Consider the following 18,483-nt stretch of genomic DNA (forward strand, 5'->3'; position numbering starts at 1 on the left):
AATTGTTAATTCCATGGACAGCATTCTGGTAACACCTTAGCAGATATATGGATTTCTGCCTTCCTTTTCTCCAGCACTGCTCCTCTGTACCAGTCTTGGAACAATGGCTCACACTGCTACAATTTGAGAAAAAAAAGCATCTTTTTGAGAGGACAGAGGGGCATAGTCTTTGTGCATCAGCCCATACTCCACCTCAACATAATAGTCTGGACCCTAACATTTGTATTTCAGATCTTAGACAAGTCATTGCCCCTTTTAGGGTCTTAGTGGCTGTTTGTAATGAGGATTTTTTTTTCTGAATTCCCTTTTCTTTTTTTTAAATATATTTTTTAGGGGCGCCTGGGTGGCTCAGTTGGTTAAGCGTCCGACTTCAGCTCAGGTCATGATCTCGTGATCCGTGAGTTCGAGCCCCGCGTCAGGCTCTGTGCTGACAGCTCAGAGCCTGGAGCCTGTTTCGGATTCTGTGTCTCCCTCTCTCTCTGACCCTCCCTGTTTATGTGGTGCCTCTCTCTGTCTCAAAAATAAATAAACATTAAAAAAAAATTAAATATATTTTTTAAAGTTTTTATTTATTTATTTTTGAGAGAGAGAGAAACAGTGGGGGAAGAGCAGAGAGAGAAGGGGACAGAGGATCTGAAGCGGGCTCTGTGTGGACAGCAGAGAGCTCTACCAGGGGTTGAACGCATGAACCGATGAGATCGTGACCTGGGCAGAAGGCAGATGCTTAATGGACTGAGCCACCCAGGTGCCCCTGACTTCCCTTTTCTAGCTTTAACTTTCTTTTAGGCCCTTAAGGTTATGTAGGTATGCCTGTATGTGAGACAGAATACTGTTTGGTCATCTTACATTCTCAGCGAGGCTTTCTTAGGCCTCCCTTTCTCTGTTTTCCCCCTTCTGCTGGCAGAGGTGTGGAGAGCCTCATGAGCCACATCTTTCCCTTGGTTGCATATCTGCAAGGTAACAATTCTGCCCAGTGTTTGGCTGCTGCAGACATGTTCAAAGCATTAAGCTCCCTTTCTTTCATGGACAATGCCCAGAGAATCCCTTGTTAGGATGAGACATTGATATAACAATGACATAAATATGATGTGACATAAACAAAGACATGATGCACCAGGTGTAAAGTTTTATTGGCTACAAAACAGATACACAGTGATGGCAATCTGAAGACTGTAGTAGTAAAGTAGAGCTTTATGCTCATGAACTCATACTGTGATTCAGAAAGTGCAGCAGTATATTAAGTGCAGCAGTATATTGTTATGGAATGTCTGGTGACATTGTTCCAGAGGGGGGAAAAAGTTTCTGAGATTGAAAACTCCAAGGATACCTCTTAGGACTCACCCATCATGTCTGGGCAAAGATTTCTATTGGGGAAAAGTAGCCCTTACAATAGGCAGAAACGTTTTTTGGCTTTATGCATACTTTTGGATCTCATTCACTTGAGAAAGAATTATTCTTCCGTTGATGCTCTCCTGTGTGATGGCCTTGATCTTTGGAGCTGCAGATGCTGAAGGGAAAAGGCAATGAAGAGGTCACTATCATGCTCCTGCCACCATCTGAAATACTTATTTTTATTTCCCTGCTCTTAGTACCTGAAACTTCTCCATCCCTTCCAACATAATCCCTGAGCAATATGGCAGGTTCTGCTAGAGGGAAGAGATCTCACCAAGGAAAGTTTTTCATTTCACCCTCCAGGAAACAAGGGTGTGTGAATAGTGTCATCTTCTAGGGGCCAAGACCTTCATCCTAGGCATGACTGATACAGAATCTAGTCCCTGACTACACATCCTGGAGGAGGTCTTCCTGCTTTTGTTCCACTTGTACCACAGATTCTATGAGCTAACAGCGCATTAAATGCCATTCTGAGCACCTCATTTAAAGATCTAGAAAGCATGAGGGATGGATGAGAAGCCAGGGCTGTTTATCATGCCCACTGTTTTCAAAGTTATGATTTATTTGAATATGTGCTTTGTTGACACGGCAGGAAACTGATTCTAGACCAAAGGGAAGACTTGAAATTAATAGAGACGTGGGGAGACCTTTGTTAAAAATCAAACCTCTCCAACAGTAGATTGTGCCACTCCATCAAGTAATGAGTTCCCTGTCCCTGGACATGGTAAGGAGAGGCTGAAGGACCATCTGTCAATGTCTTGCAAAGAGGTAGCAGTTACACAAGCTGCCCATGATGGTGCCCAGAACCCTGACTCTCTGAATCTCTAATACCTTAGAACACTTTTACCACAAACTGATCAGAAAAGTGCTGCTCGTCCCAGATGGGGGCTTCTTAGAACTTTTCTGTGAGATGTTACAGGCAATCTGAGAAAACAGGGTTCCCAGGTCAAAGATATTTGGCAACACCGAGTTAAGCCAAGTAAAACTTTTGTTGTTTCTTTCTCTTTCCTGTTTTCTTCCCCACAGCAGTATCTGTTCCATGTTTAACTTACTGAAATGCATGGCTGTTCATTAAGAGGATAGTGGTATATGGTATTCCCAACCATTTCTGTCCATGGAACACATCTTTCATAATATGCAACAAGTTTCACGGAACACTAGTGTTCAACAGAATATAGTTTGGGAAATTATGTGAAATCATTTTCTCTTAATTTCCTAGGAGTTTAGTAAACAGACTCCATAACTTAACAGAGATGTAATAATGTGAATGATCATTGCTATCTACTTTATTGCTGGCAGAGACCTTGCGTATATATTATTAAAGACAATACTGACAGATCCCTGTTTTCCTGTTATCTACTTTAAGTTCATTCAAAAATTCCTGGACATTTGGGAGTAAAATAAAAATTGAACACAAGATATTTGGGAGTACAGTAAAGATTATGATTACTAGGGAATTAATAAACGTGCTGATTAATTTTTAAAAAGAAAATTCAAATGATGAAAAGACTTTTTTTTTACCTTTCACACTTGACTTTGATTCTTCCATTGTCCTATAAAAATGATAAGAGTTACGGCTCATTTTAGCGTTAGCAACAATCATAAAAACTCCTCAAGGTGAACTAACTTCCTTTGCCTGCCTATAAATTCATAGCTCTTTAATGAGGATAATTGTCCAAGCTCTGTAGTCTCAAGGTCATGAGTTCATGGGCAAACCTTCCTGGATCCAGAAGAAAGTGAGTATGGCCTCACATGGACCCTAGGGTCAAGACAAGTCTATCAAACCACCTCCATCATTTCAGTTGGCTGCAGGATTTGCCTCGACGGAGATCCTTTCCAGGGTCTGGGTTTGAAGCTTAGAACTGTTTTTCAGACTGTTCAAGATTTGGTCTATGTATTTTTATTTATTTTATTTTTTGGAGTTTACTTAAGCAATCTCTGTACCCAGAGTAGGGCTCGAACTTATGACCCCGAGATCAAGAGCCACATGCTTTACCGACAGAGCCAGCTGGGCCCCCCTATTTATGTATTTAAAAAATTTTCTGTGACTCCTGGGTGGCTCAGTTAGTTAAGTGTCCAACTCTTGATTTCGGCTCAGGTCATGATCTCACAGTTCATGAGTTCAAGCCCTGTGTTGGACTCTGTGCTGACATTGTAGAATCTGCTTGGGATTCTCTCTCTCCCTCTCTCTCTCTGTCCCTCCCCTATTCGTGCTCTCTCTCTCTCTCTCAAAATTAATAAATAAACATTAAAAAAATTTCTCATCCTTTCTCTTGGGTCATAGAATATATGTGCCCTTTTTTTTCTGAACAATTATTGTCATTTCCTAAATTGGTTGGAAATACTGGATTGAAGAATCTAGACTTCTCAATCTCTTATGAATCTTTTCCTGCTGTCAGGTTAAAATATTCCACCAACCTTCCTTTTTTTTTTTTTTCCAGAACCAAAATTGTATACATTTCCAGTGGGAAACACTATAGTCAAGCCTTCCTAGTTGTTTCTTTTTTTTCTTTCTAAGTTTATTTATTTTGAGAGTAAGAGCGAGAGAGACAGAGAGAGGGAGGGACAGAGAGAGAGGAAGAGAGAATCCCAAGCGGACTCTGCAGTCAGCACAGAGCCCCACGAGGGGCTCGATCTCATGAACCATGAGATCATGATCTGAGCCAAAATCATGAGTCAGATGCTTAGCTTACTGAGCCACCCAGTTTGCCCCCTTAGTTTCTTTCTAGAGATCTTAATATATTAATTTTAACGATGGACCTTAAATCTTAGTGTCTTGGGAGTAATAGCTGATTGATTGACATATGCTACTTAAATACAACCTGATGTTAAATATCCAGAAGAAATTCATCACAAACCTTTCTTTCTCTGGAGTGATGCTCGCTAACAGGCATAACAGGTATGAGGTATATGAATGCATACACAGAAACTCAGTGCCCTTTTCGTCCTCCTCCCCAGCCGGCCTTTGCCTTACCCCTCGCTCTCTCCCTCCAGGAGCTGGTGGTAGGTGGCGATTTCCTTCTCCAGGTGGGTCTTGATGCCCAGGAGGACCTTGTATTCATTGTTCTGTCGCTCCAGGTCATGGCGTAGCTGTGTCAGTTCATCCTCATAGTGGGAGATGACGTATTGCATGTCCCGGAGCTGGCAGGAGTACTGGGACTGGGTCTCTGACAGCATGTTCTCTAAAGCAGATTTCTGAAAGAGGAAACGAGGTTTCTTGTACTAACTGACCGATGGCTTGATAGATTGAACAATGTGTGCTGGTTGAGTAGTTACAACACACCGACCACTCTGTTAGGTGTCTTGGTGGCTGCCGGGGGTGCAAAGGTGGGCAGCTGGCTGACTCCAGGGTTGGGGCTTGGGCAGTGAGGAGTGGACTAGAGTCAGGACTTCTGAAGCCCATTTTATGGGCATTTCTTTGTGTCAGGGAGCTCTTGGCAACTTTGCTGCATTCCTGTAGCATTTACTGTATGTGCTGCTCTTTCGCGATTGAGCATATGCCCATTTTATCTCTGGCCTAATATAAACCTCCTGGGGAAATAGCAACTGGGACCCCTGTCTCTTTGTGTCTTCAGAGAAGGGTTTCAAGTAGGGGTGCCAGATAAAATAGGGGGCACCTCGTTATATTTGAATTTCAGACGAGCGACGAGTAATTTTTTAGTACATGTATATCCTAAAAATTGCCTCAATATTGCATGGGATATACTGACACTAAAAAAAACCAAAACTGTGCTGCGTATCCAAAATTCAAATTTTTTGTTTTTATTTTTGGGAGAGTGCAAGTCAGGGAGGGGCAGAGAGAGGGGGACAGAGGATCCGAAGAGGGCTCTGCGCTGACAGGCTGACAGCAGTGAGCCGCGTGTGGAGCTTGAACTCATGAACTGCGAGATCATGACCTGAGCTAAAGCTGGACACTCAACCAACCGACTGAGCCACCCAGGTGCCCCCTAAATTCAAATTTAATGGGATGTCCTGTATTTTAATTTTGGTCAGTCTGGCAACCATAGTCCCAAGCCATGCTTATTGATGATGACAATGGTAACAGGTTGTCATTTTTGAGGAAATTTTAAAAGCTGCACATTGAAGTTGCTGCTCTAGGATACAGAGAACTGACTTAAATCCCTGCTCTGTTTGGATTTACCACCCGCTTTTCTGGAGCGCAGAACTTTAATCTTCAGGAGAAATCCCTGACTCTGCTGGATGCTCTCACTTTATCACAGCTGCTAACTTTCAGGGGGCCCCTTCATGCCGCCTGCTCTGCTCCTCTCCCTCTCCTGTTCTCCCAAAGGGCTGCTGCCTTCCCTCTCCTGTCTCTCAGCCCAGGGCCTCACTTCCTATGTTGTTACGGAAGTGAAAGCCGTCAGGAGAGGATTCCCACAGGCTCCCACCATTATTTCCACCCACGTGTATCTGCTTCCAGGTTCTCAGTGCCCCCCTGGTACCAGGTTCTCACTCCCCTCCTGGTACCTGGCACGAGCTGTCTGTTCTCCAGTCATTTCAGCCGTTGCCCGCTGTCTTGCATCACCTGTATTTTCCTCTCTACTGGCTTCTTCCCATCTGTCAAATAGAGTAATTTCTCCCATCTTAAAATTGTTCTCTTGACTCCTTATCTGCCTTCAGCTGTCATCCGATTTCTCTGCTCCCCTTCACCTATAGCAAAGCTCCTTGAAGAATTGTCCGTATCTGCTGTTCTAAATTCCTCTTGACCTCCCTCTGAGGGTGAAGGCTGCGCAGTCTGACTCCACTGTTACCCCAGTGGCCTCCCCTTCCCTTCCCTCCTCTTTTCTCCTTTTTTCTTCCCTTTGTTCATTTACTACAGCCACATTGGCTTCCCTACTGATCCTCCAACCCGACCCACGCACCTGTACATCATGGCTTTCGCAGTTACTGTTCTCTCCCCCTGGAGCCCCCTCTCTATTGCCACATGATGCGCCTTCTTACCACTTCAGCTGTCGCCTTAACAGTGAAACCTTTCCTGAGCACCTTGTTTAAAATGGCAGTCCTGCACTCCAGAATGCCTGACCTCGCCCTGCCATGCTTTATTTATTGGCAGCACTTTTTGCCATCTCACATACTACATATTTTGATGATCTGTGCCTTTATTGACTGTCATCCCCACTAGAGTGTCAACTCCCTTATTGTAGAATCCTCAGCACTCAGAACAGTAGCAGATGGTAGAATGAATGAAAATGGATATAAATGTTTTGCTGACCTCACAGGGTTGTTGCGAAATACTGCATGTCTAAATGTTTTGAAAACTATAAAACACTGTAATTATTTCTTTGCTCATTATTATCACCTTGACAGTGTACATTTTAAATGTCTGTTTACCGTCACTTATTCCTAAAACATAACAGTAATTTACCATGTGCATTTGCAACAGAATAAACCAGTGATTTCTCCTCAAGACCAAGGGCAGAGTAGCCCTTGGAAATGATATTGATGAATGATCAGAAGATTTGGATAGGCTACAAAGGTAATCAAATGATAGATTTTATTTAATGAATCTTGAGTGCTTGTGACGCTTCATCCAAAGCATTTTACTAAAAACCATGAAAATTCTAGAAATGATTTATATATAAGAATTTATAGTTCACTGGGTGATAAGACATATACATAATGAACAGAGTGGTACTTCGGAGTGAGCCAGGCCTGGATTTGCCACCAATTCATTTTGGCACCAGGATTTCTTTTTACTGGGGTTTCAGGGGGCGGCCTGGTTGCCGAGCGGGGAGAGCGCTGGTAGAGATTATGAGGGCCTCCTAGACTCCCGCACCTGCCCCCAAATACCAGGTGGCTTCACCACTGGCCACTTACTATCTATGTGACCTTGGCCAATTTACTTAACTGTTTGGAACTTTTGTTTTCTCATCTCTAAAATGAGAACACAAAGACCTGCCTGGAAAGGTTAATGTGAGGTTTGATGACAGTTAACATAATGAACCCCCTGACGTACCATGTGGCACATTGTGGACACGGCGGTAAATGGTAGCTCTCATTATCATGCTCATCATGAGCAATTTGGATGGAAAGTGGGAAGTGAGAGATGTCCCAAGGGAGTTGGGGAGATGAGCCCAGGAGAGAGGTCACGAGAGGTTCTGTCGAAGAGGCGGGACCTGACCCAGGATTTTCCTCAGACTCACCCTGTGGCACTGCGCCTGCAGGTCAATCTCCAGGGCCTGGAAAGTGCGCTTCAGCTCATGGATGTCACTTTGGCTACTTGGCACAGCTGCTGGACTGGCCACTTCTTGCGCCATGGCTGCTGACTGCGAGACCAAGCAAAGGGCAGAGGCATTGGCATTGGGACCACATGGAAATGGAACCTTTGGGAAGTCTGAGCCCCTTTTCTTTACCTGCTCTTTATACCAAGTGTCCAACTCTTGATGCTTCTTCTTTATTATAAACTCATATTCCTGTCTCATATCCTCCAGGATCTTAATTAGATCCTCTCCTGGAGTTGCATCCACCTTCACATTGACCTTGAAGTCATTTGGCACATGACGTTCTATCATTTCCTGTTTAATAACAGAAAAAAAAAAAATGAATCGGCTGTGAGAATCAGAAGGCCAGAAGTGTGTTGATTGGCAGCAGTTAACAGATCTTTTAAAAATTCAGCTTATGTGGTTGTTATTCTTTTATTGGTTTGGTTTGGCTTCTTAGGTATTATTTGTTGATGACAAAACATATATTCTTTTTTCTATTATAACTCCATAAAATAAAAAATAACACTAGATAGGTAATCAAATGGCCTCTGTGATTACTGACTTAATCCCTGGTTGAAAATGTTTCGCAAAGAATTCTGCTTCTGTAGCACATAAAATACTCTTCAGCACACATTCGTAGGTGAAATGATGGCACAATTCAACAGTTGAACATTTCAGTTTGTAGACTACTGCTTTGGGGAAGCAGTTTAGCAACCCAAAGCCAAAAGGTATAAAGACTTTTAACGTCTTGGCCACGTATTATGATTCCATAGGGTTGACACCCATAGGATATCATGAAAACCAAGAAACCGTAGGAAACGTTTAATTAAGTCATTGTCTCACCAGCTCTTCATAATTGAGGCCCTTTGATGTTCATAAGCAATTTTGTTTGCCTAAAACGGGGATTGCTTTCCTCATATTGCATCAGAGTCTCAGGGGCTTTAGATGGAATGCAACCTCTTCAAAGTTAGTTACATGGTTCTGGAAATTAAGATTCTTCGTTTTTGTCACTAGTTTTATTTACCTTGGTCAGTGGCAGATTCTCTTCATTCTACTGTCCCCCAATTTGCTGTACGTTGGGTCAATGAAGGAAGTTCAACCTCACGCATTTATTCTTACGGTATCATACTAACAAACAAGTCTGGATAATCATTGTATATTAGCAAAATTATTGGCTGATTTATCATCAGTTGTGATTTTATTTTGGCTATTGGATCTGACACTGCATAGACAACCTTGAAGCTGGAAAAATTAGATGTTTCTATTCTAGGACTAGCATTCAGATGGTAGGTTTTTCTGTGGCTATTAAGTCATCTGAATGTGCAGATTAAGAGCTGTGCTGGTTACCAGGGGCTCCTAGGGAGTCCTACCTGCTCATGGCGCTTCTTCATGAGAATGAGCTCTTTCCTCATCCCCTCAACCTCCTGTTCCAGATCTGTTGTGACAATGGTCAGATCATCCAAGGTCTTTCGGAGACCTTCAACTTCAATTTCCAAATCTTTCTTGAAGGAGTGTTCATTTTCGTACCTTTGGTTGGAAGGAAGAGAAGAATACACCTGTCGTTGGAAGGCCGCGGCTTTGTAAGGATTCACCTTCATTTAGAGGTGAATCTCTTATCCCTCATATGTCTGTTTCATGCAGGTTTTTCTGTAATGGTGACTCAATGTTTGTTTGTTTATTTGTTTTTTAATTAGAGAAGATGAAATAATAAACAGCCATATACCCATCAATTAGATTTAGTAACTCTTAACAATTTGCTTCGTCTATACTCTATTTTGTATTTTAACCTAAACTATAGGCATTATGACATTTCACCTCTAAATACTTAGGAATACATTTAAAAAAATTTTTTTAATGTTTATTTCTGAGAGAGAGAGAGAGCACGAGTCGGGGAGGAACAGAGAGAGAGGTAGACACAGAACCCGAAGCAGGCTCCAGGCTCTGAGCTGTCAGCACAGAGCCCAACATGGGGCTCGAACACATGAACCATGAGATCATGACCTAAGTCAAAGTCAGATGCTTAACTGACTGAGCCCACAGGTGTCCCAGGAATACATCTTTTTAAAACAAGAATTTTCATTAAGAATGAAGCTAAATGTTATCTAAGTGATAAGCAGACTCTTAACTATGGAGAACACGTTGATGGTCACCAGAGGGGATTGGGGTGGGGGATGGGGGAAATAAGTGATGGGGATTAAGGAAGACACCTGTTGTGATGAGCACTGGGTGATGTATGGAAGTATTGAATCACTACATTGTACACCCAAAACTAATGTAAAGCTGTATGTTAACTATACTGGAATTAAAATAAGAGAAAAAAATGAAAACAAAAGTTTTCTAAATAAGCATAACATTATCACACCTGCAGAGCTAATAATAGCTCTTTAACATCATCTGATTCTTGGTTCATATTCAAATTTCCCCATGCCCAAAAGTGTATTTTATATCTAGTTTGTTTAAAGTAGGGTCCATTTAAGTATTTGTTATTATGCCTTTTTAATTCTCTTTTAAAGATATTACACGTGGCTAATGGCAAGATAAGTTAATTCCTTTAGAAAACAAAAACAAGATGAACCCCCAAAACAAAACAAAACAAAACAAAACAAAACAAAACAAAAACAGCAAATGACAATTCCCCACAATACAGTGAAGAAGGAACTTACTTGAGGCCGAAGTCATCCACTGCCATCCTGGCATTGTCAATGAGAAGAGTGATCTGAGCGTTGGTCTGCTTGCCATCCATGATCTGGAAAACATGCATCAAGAGTCTTTTAAGTCAGGGGCTCCTGGGTGGCTCGGTTGGTTAAGCATCTGGCTCTTGATTTCAGCTCCGGTCATGATTTCACAGTTCATGAGTTTGAGTCTCACACAGAGCCTGCTTGGGATTCTCTCTCCCTCTCTCTCTGCCCCTCCCCTGCTCACTCTGTCTCTCTCTCTCTCTCTCAAAATAAATTAAAAAAAAAAAGAGGCTTTTAAATCAGATACCTCCCATGGGAGAGGTGCGTTTCCACCCTGTACTTTCTGGGTATATGATTTGTTAGCATAGATGATTTCTTTTTCTGGCATTGGAACAACAAATAACTAAATCAATAAATACTGAACACTTATGAGGTACAAAACATCAGAATGATTTTAAAGTAAGAATATGGCCCGCAGCCCCTTCGCTGTCTTTTTTTACACTGAGTTTGAGAGGCTAAAATTGAGGCCGCTGTTGGAAAAATGACATTGGAAAGGGAAGAAGAGTCACTTCAAAGTGTCTTCTAACTTGCTAGTGCTGCAAACATACCTTTGGTGTTTTGTTTCAGCTCATCCACATCTGAAGATGTTAAAAGAGGTTTAAGTTCCAATCCTGCCTTATTGTGAATATTAGGTTGGCTCCCTTAAAGTGCATTAGTTATTTTAGATGAACATAATTCTTCCTCGTGGTAGCATTCATGTTTCAGATCACTGAGCGAAGTACCAAAATTATCACTGGTATATGTTTGTCAAACTAATTTTAAATGAATTTTGTAATAGTCATCACATGCCACAATTATTTTCTGTCCAAAGTGGTGATAGCCATGCCCATAACTTTTAGGTATGCGTACGTGTTTGTAAGCTCTTCTATGATGAGAATGCCCCAATTGTATCTATTAAAATATTGAGTGAAATAACTTTTTAGCAGCTTAATAAACTTCAGCTGTGTTAAGGCCTCTATTTAAGACTTTCACTAGATGTTCATACACTTTTTAACATTAAATAAAAACTGCTGTTGAAAGTTCCTACCTGAGCAGTTGTGTGTACGTGTATGATTTGTAAATTCTTCTAGGTAGTGGTGACTAGGGGAGTATTGCACATTTGATGTATGTCACCATCTTTAGGAAAATTGAGGAGACGATGTCTCAATGTCAAAAGTATAATACTACTTTTGTACCAAGTATTGTGCTGAACTAGGAACTGGACGTTTTCTTTTAACTTCCTATTACTCACCATTGGCATGAACTCAGGCCAGTCACACTGTCCCTTGGGTTTCAGTTTCATTGTCTGTTAAATAAGGAGTTTGCACTAGAACCAGTTGACCTTAGAGGTCCTAGCTCTAAACTTCTGTGATGTAGTTGGAGACAGAAAATTCTGTGACATTCCCATCGTATTTAAACAGATAATTCCTTTATTTAGAAAAGATTTCCTTAGGATAAAGTCATACCTCAATACAAAGACACCTTTTAAAAATCTGATCCTATTCAAAGCTCCACTGGTTGCTTGGAATTTGGCATCATGAATGCACAATAGCAAGATTCAGAGGTGGTGATAACACTCCTGAGTCTGGAACTCAAAAAGCAGGGTCTGGGGTCCCACCCTATCACCTGCTAGCTGAGTGAGCTTGCCAAGTATCAGTTTCTTCATCCATAAAATGGCAATAATAATCATAGTAGCCACTTTATCAAAGAGTTATGAGGATTAGATTGGAAGCGATTAAATAAAATGTCATGACGTACTTAGCATATTCTGGGCATACTGTAGACACTGAAAAATTAGTTGAAACTAAATTAATTTAGAAAAATTTAAAGTGTTTAATTTTTTTTTTATGAAAGAGCTTTTGAGAAGACATCCAGATGGCCAATAGACACACGAAAAAATGCTCTACATCACTCATCATCAGGGAAACGCAAATCAAAACCACAATAAGATAATAATACCTCACACCAGTCAGAATTGGCTAGCATCAGAAAGACAAGATATAATAAGTGTTGGAGCGGATGTGGGGAAAAGGGAACCTTCGTGCACTGTGAGTGGGAATGTAAATTAGTACAGACACAGTGGAAAACAGTATGGAGGTTCCTCAAAAATTAGAAATAGAAATGCCGTATGACCCAGTAATTCCACTTCTGGATATTTACCTGAAAAAAATAAAACAAAAAAAACACTAACTTGAAAAGATGTATGCACCTCTGTGTTCATTGCAGCATTATTTATAATAGCCGAGAACCAACGTAAGTGTCCATCAATAGATGAATGGATACAGAAGATGTGCTAGATATATACAATGGAATGCTACTAAACAATAAAAAGAATGATATCCTCTGTGATGACATGGGTGGACCTAGAGGATATATGCTAGGTGAAATAAGTCAGACAGAAAAATACCATAGAAATAAGGAAGAAGTCAAATACCGTATGATTTCACTTACATAGGGAATCTAAAAGACAATAAATAAAGAAATAAAGAATACACTTGATCTTAGCCAAAAGGCCGAGAAGCGATAAGAAATAAAGAATAAAGAAAACAAACAGAAATGGACTCGTAAATGCAGGGAACCAACTGGTGGTTTCCAGAGGAGGGGCGGAGGGGAGTGGGTGAAGTAGGCAAATGGGATTAAGAGATACAAACTTCCAGTTGTAAAATAAATAAGTCATGGGGATGAAAAGTACAGCATAAGGAATATAGTTAAAGAGGAAAGAAAGAAAGAAAAAAGTTGGCACTTTCATAACTAGAGCCAATGTCTGTGCTGGATAAAGGCCAGGTTCTGTATGTTTTGAGATGCATCCCCAAAGTTCTGTTGTTTGTGGCGGGAGATAGCCAGGCTCCTGCCCAACTTCTTTCTTCCAGTGGATTCCAAGTGGTACTCTGACTACTTCCTTTGCTCGAAAAAAGGATTCTGTAGATATTTCCTGGTCTCCCCTCTGTAAGTGCTGCTTAGGGACTCTCATACCAATCAATGCTTTTCCTTCCAGGCTCTTTACTCCTTGTGCTATGCTATCTAAGCTCATAGGAAATGAGAAGAGGCTCCATCCACAAGGGCCTGGGGACCCTGGTTACTGAGGTGACAGGATCATCAGAGACATCCAGAGAAACCAAACACTATTCCCCCCCATGGAATCAGAAAATCCAAAATGCTGTCTGGGGGCTTATTTGGCTTTTCTGGGTTAAACTGATGCTTTATCTGTTGCAACCCCCACATCAAGAATCTGATTCCCCCAGCCAGCATCCTTCTCAGAGTACATGAATGGTGACTTCTGAAGTGCACTTGATCTAGAGCTTGCTTGTTTATTTATTTGTTTGTTTGTTTGTTTGTTTAAATGTATTTATTTAAATTCAAGTTAGTTAACATACAGTGTAGTATTGGTTTCAGGAGTTGAACCCAGTGATTCATCGCTTACATATGAAACCCAGTGCTCATCTCAGCAAGTGCTCTCCTCAATGCCCATCCCCCATTGAGCCCACCCCCCCACCCCTCACCCAACAGCCCTCCAGCAACCCTCAGTTTGTTCTCTGTATTTAAGAGTCTCTTATGGTTTGCCTCCCTCTCCGTTTTTATCTTATTTTTCCTTCCATAGAGCACATTTAAATATCAAAACCACTTCCCCAGTTCAGGCTTACTTGATGCAATTTTATGATACAGCCACTCTTTCTGAGACATCCTTCACGGTGATGAATGGATGATGAGGACAGATTGAGAAATAATATGTGAAGCGTAGGTTTTGCATTGTGTGTTGTAGTTAATCACCTGGATCCTCCCCCAAGGCTCTGAGTTCATTCTTTTAAGAGGATCTAGTCGGTGTATTAATACAGCATTGCTGCTCCAGGGTGTGTAATCTCATCCCAGGAAGAGGAAAATAGAATTTTTGATTGTAAACCACAGTACCAAATAGAGTACTATTGAGAGCCTTTCTAAAATACACATATCCTTATGGCTATATCTGACTCGGTGTTTCAAGAGGGTTGGATTAATTTTTGAGTTCATTTTTAAAATACTTTTTTAAAAAATTGTTTTTAGTGTTTATTTTTGAGAGAGAGAGAGACAGAGCACAAGTGGGGGAGGGGCAGAGAGGGAGAGAGGCACAGAACCTGAAGCAGGCTCCAGGCTCTGAGCTGTCAGCACAGAGCCTGACACAGGGATTGAACTCACGAGTGGTAAGATCATGACCTGAGCTGAAGTCAGATGCTTAACCGACTGAGCCACCCAGGCACCTCTGAAAGACTTTTTGAGTAACATTTAAGACCCCTGAGGTGGGGACGGGAAGAGTACCATATCTATTTCATCAAGGCCTGGGAAGGGGTCAGCCCCTGGTTGTTGTGGGTTGTTGTATCTTTGGGTCTCTCTTTTCTCGCCTGCAATCAGGGGAGATTGGGACAGATAGAACAACCTCAACGTCAAAGAGTTGTTTTCTTCAAACATGAAAAAAAAAACAACTGAAGTAAGAAATCCAGAAAAGAGTGGAATTCAAACCTGAATTTAATTTGTAACCCAGAACCCAGGATCCTGGGCCACCCGGAGAGTGGGCAAGCCACCTGCTCCTTTTCTCAATCCTGTTCCAAAGAATTTGGGCAACCACGCAGTCTCAGTCTCCTCATCTATAAATTGGGGGTGAAAATGCCTGCTTCACAAAATGAGATAATGTTTATGAAATGTGTTGTATGATTAACAATGCCATTGTAATGCATTATCTTTATTAACAAGCAGTACCATTTTTGTATTACATAGGCAAGGTGAGCACCATGCTGTATGGAAACTGTGAGGCCATTAGAAACAGATCTGGGTTAGAATTCGACCTCTGCCTCTCGCTGGTGGCTTTTCGTATCTGCTTCACTACTCTGAGCCTCAGTCTTTTTACAGCGTCATTGTAAGAATTGAATCAGGTACTATCGAATGTTTCCATCAGGGCAGAGAGCTCTCAGATAGTGCTGATACGTGTATTAAAATATCCAACACGGCGGCTGGCAAATAATAAGCACTCAATACGTGTTTTCCTCCCTCTTTCCTGTTCCCTCCTCCTCTATACAATCAGTGAATTATTTGACTAGGTCTGACCTCACATTTCTTTTGGGAGTTATGTTCTCAACTGTCCATTTGCAAAAATCTTCTATATTCTCCATTCTAAAACCAAAGCAGCTTTTATTAGTTAAAAAAAATATATGATGAGGTTTGTTGAGTCACCTTGTTTTTTTTCTAAAGACAACCATGTACTATATAGTTAAGGTAATTACACAGTCAGTTATTAGGTTGATTATTCAATAATTAGGGTTCATTATGAGTACAGATTTATATTATCTTGATTGGTCTTTCTTACATTCAAGTAAGGATGACCAAAGGTTGAAAAATAGCACTGAATAATATTGGAAACCTTGATGCCCTTTCTAGGATGTGCTAAATTATGATCTTTTGGGGAATTTTCTGGGACTGCTTTACATAAGAGGGAAGTTATATAGCTTTAAAAAATTATCTTATGGGATACCTGGGTGGCTCAATCGGTTAAATGTCTGGCTGTTGGTTTCAGTTCAGGTCATGATCTCACGGTTTTGTGGGTTTGAGCCCTATGTCGGGCTCTGTGCTGGCAGTGCGGAGCCTGCTTGGGATTCTCCCTCTCTCCCCCTCTCTCTGCCCCTCCCACACTTGTGCTCTCTCTGTCTCTCTCTCAAAACAAAAACAAAAACAAAAAAAAACACTTAAAATCTTATGAGGTAACTGGATTCCCTCTACTTCTAACCAATGTTATGAGACATCCCAGAAGGTATAAGCCTAGCTTTTTATTTAAAAAAAAAAGGTTTTTTTTTAACATTTATTTATTTTTGAGAGAGAGAGAGAGACAGAGCATGAACGGGGGAGGGTCAGAGAGAGGGAGACACAGAATCTGAAACAGGCTCCAGGCTCTGAGCTGTCAGCACAGAGCCCGACGCGGGGCTCGAACTCACAGACCACGAGATCATGACCTGAGCCGAAGTCAGATGCCCAACCGACTGAGCCACCCAGGTGCCCCAAGCCTAGCTTTTTAAATGTCTGATTGAATTTTTTTTTAAAGAAGTCTCCATTACCCATCCTACTGTAAGATTCCAAAAATTATGCTCATTTTATTCTTTTTTTTTCCTTTCCAATAGACATATTTTTATTATGAATATAATAAAAATAAATTAATTGGGTAAATTAATTATTCTTATTTTTCAAGCAATATGCCCTTTTCAGAACTGTAAGCAATAAGGACTCAGAGCTTTTAGCAGCTCGCAAGAGGAAATATCCAGGGATGTCAGAATAATGTACCGGCTAGTGGAGTGACGGCTTTTAGGTGTGATCTCCAAAATAACGTAACTCAGCTTTTCTTTCTGTGGGTCATCACTCTGTCACCAGGACTTTTGTGGTGGAACAGAACTGTTGTAGTGAGAAAGTAAATGCTGTCCTGTGCCTTGTGCACTGAGCGTGAAGGATGAATACCAGCCCTTATCATTACTATAACATTGCTGGATCATAACTGATACTGGACAGTAGCTGGTTGCCTTTTGGCATTTTTTTGGATTCTCTGCATAATTTGTGTATAGAAGATGAAATATACAGAACAGAGTTTCCCGGGTCCAAAAGGGATAGTAAGAAAATATCCTCAAATACCTTTGTTCACAATGACTTTAAGCTGTTTTGCCATATTCCTGGAAATTGTCTTTTGTACCTATTTCTCCTCCCACGGCTCTCTGGAAACGCAGCCCCTCTCGAGTTCCAGGGTCACCCAGGATCTTACCTGCTCCTGCAGGTGGCTGATGTTTTCCTCATACTGGGAGTAATTTTGCTTACTGCCAGGATCTCTCTGCTCATGCCACTTCAGGATGCGACTCTCGAGCTGCTCGTTGGCCTCCTCCAGGGCACGTACCTTCTCCAGGTAGGAGGCCAGGCGGTCATTGAGGTTCTGCATCATCTCCTTCCCATTCCTGCCTGGGAGGGAATTGCCTCTTCTGGATCCCCAAGACCCTCCAGGAGGCAGGCAGCTTGGCGAGCTGAAGGAAAGGGAGACGCGGACGCCCCCGGCACCCCCGTGGACACTGGGAGCCCGAGGGAAGCTCCCCAGCTGGCCCCAGCTGCCTCCTGTGCCATGGAAGGAGCCTGAGAGGGTCTGGCTAAAGTTGTGGCTGGAGATCATGGTCCCATCTGTGTTTGGTGCAGGGCCGGACTCTGCTCCGCTCCCTGGCGCTGCAGAACTGAGCCGCCCCAGACTGCTCCGGATGGTTTTATGCCCTTTGCTGTGGGAGTTCCCTTCTCTGACAACTGTACCAACAAGATCGTATCATTGTGCAACATGTGTTTCCTCTTGGTCAATCCCGAAATGCCCCTGGGCCTTCACACACATTGTTGTTGTTTAGAGCCACATCAATATACCAGTTTGCTTCTCCCTTCCAGTTGTAACCCAGAGGTGTGGCCCACAACATTAGGTGGGTACTAGTCTCAGGTGTTTTTCTAACCTTTCCGTGGAATTTTTCTATTGTCCACTTATCTGAAAACGGTCAGACTGAAGTCTACAAAAAGGTTATTTGGTGTAGTATAGATTTCCTTTTAAAAAGGAGACATTAATCACACTGACACACATGCCCTCTCCGCCAGCCCCAAGTAAACAAACCCCACCTCTAAAGCGAGGGTGGGAGAGACTCCCAAGGGAAGAGCCAGATCAGAATCTCAGGTCCTAGAATGAAAATACTCGTGCTGAGGAAATGGAGAATGTTCTGAATATCTGATGCCTTTGTGGCAGTCACTGTTTGATGGAAAGTAATTTCAAAGGATCATTCTTAAGAACAAACCGTCAATTATAATTAATGAATGAATGACCGAGCCTTCCGCTCCCAGGGTGCCTTTCATCCCCAGCACACCTCAAATCCAAACAACCGGGCCTACACCGGACTTCCCTGGCCCCTGGGAGAAATGCAGCCTTTGTTAACTGGCCAGCAGCCGTGTCCCAGCTGAGCCCTGAAAAGCCTGGGTTCCGTGTGTCTGTGACCTGCAGGGGGGATGGAGGAAAACAGGAAATATGCCAGGGGTTGTCTAATGTGCTTGATGAATCTTATGCTTCGTCTGCCAAGGTAAAGGTTAAGAATGAATAAAGAGATAGTCTGGGGGTGGGGAGCCATGTGCTAATTGCTAGCAATTTAAAAGGGACT

The 18,483-nt window shown here is 42.0% G+C and overlaps 1 protein-coding gene and 1 long non-coding RNA gene across 7 annotated transcripts in view; one reads left to right on the plus strand and one right to left on the minus strand.

Annotated features, from left to right (window-relative positions):
• The window catches only part of LOC132687672 (uncharacterized), a 151,884-nt gene that overhangs the window by 91,669 nt on the left and 41,732 nt on the right, over positions 1-18,483 (plus strand). The gene's annotated exons all lie outside the window — the stretch shown is intronic.
• Positions 590-17,549, minus strand: KRT23 (keratin 23). The gene is made up of 8 exons (XM_060646104.3): positions 17,079-17,549; positions 10,259-10,341; positions 8,966-9,122; positions 7,746-7,907; positions 7,536-7,658; positions 4,367-4,587; positions 2,914-2,945; positions 590-1,507 (listed from the first exon to the last, which is right to left on the minus strand). Exons 1-8 carry the CDS (start codon positions 17,472-17,474, stop codon positions 1,413-1,415), a joined length of 1,269 nt encoding a protein of 422 aa, XP_060502087.1. The 5' UTR covers positions 17,475-17,549; the 3' UTR covers positions 590-1,412.

This window comes from Panthera onca, chromosome E1 (genome assembly GCF_046562875.1).
Source record: "Panthera onca isolate mPanOnc1 chromosome E1, mPanOnc1 haplotype 2, whole genome shotgun sequence".
NCBI classification, from domain to species: domain Eukaryota; kingdom Metazoa; phylum Chordata; class Mammalia; order Carnivora; family Felidae; genus Panthera; species Panthera onca.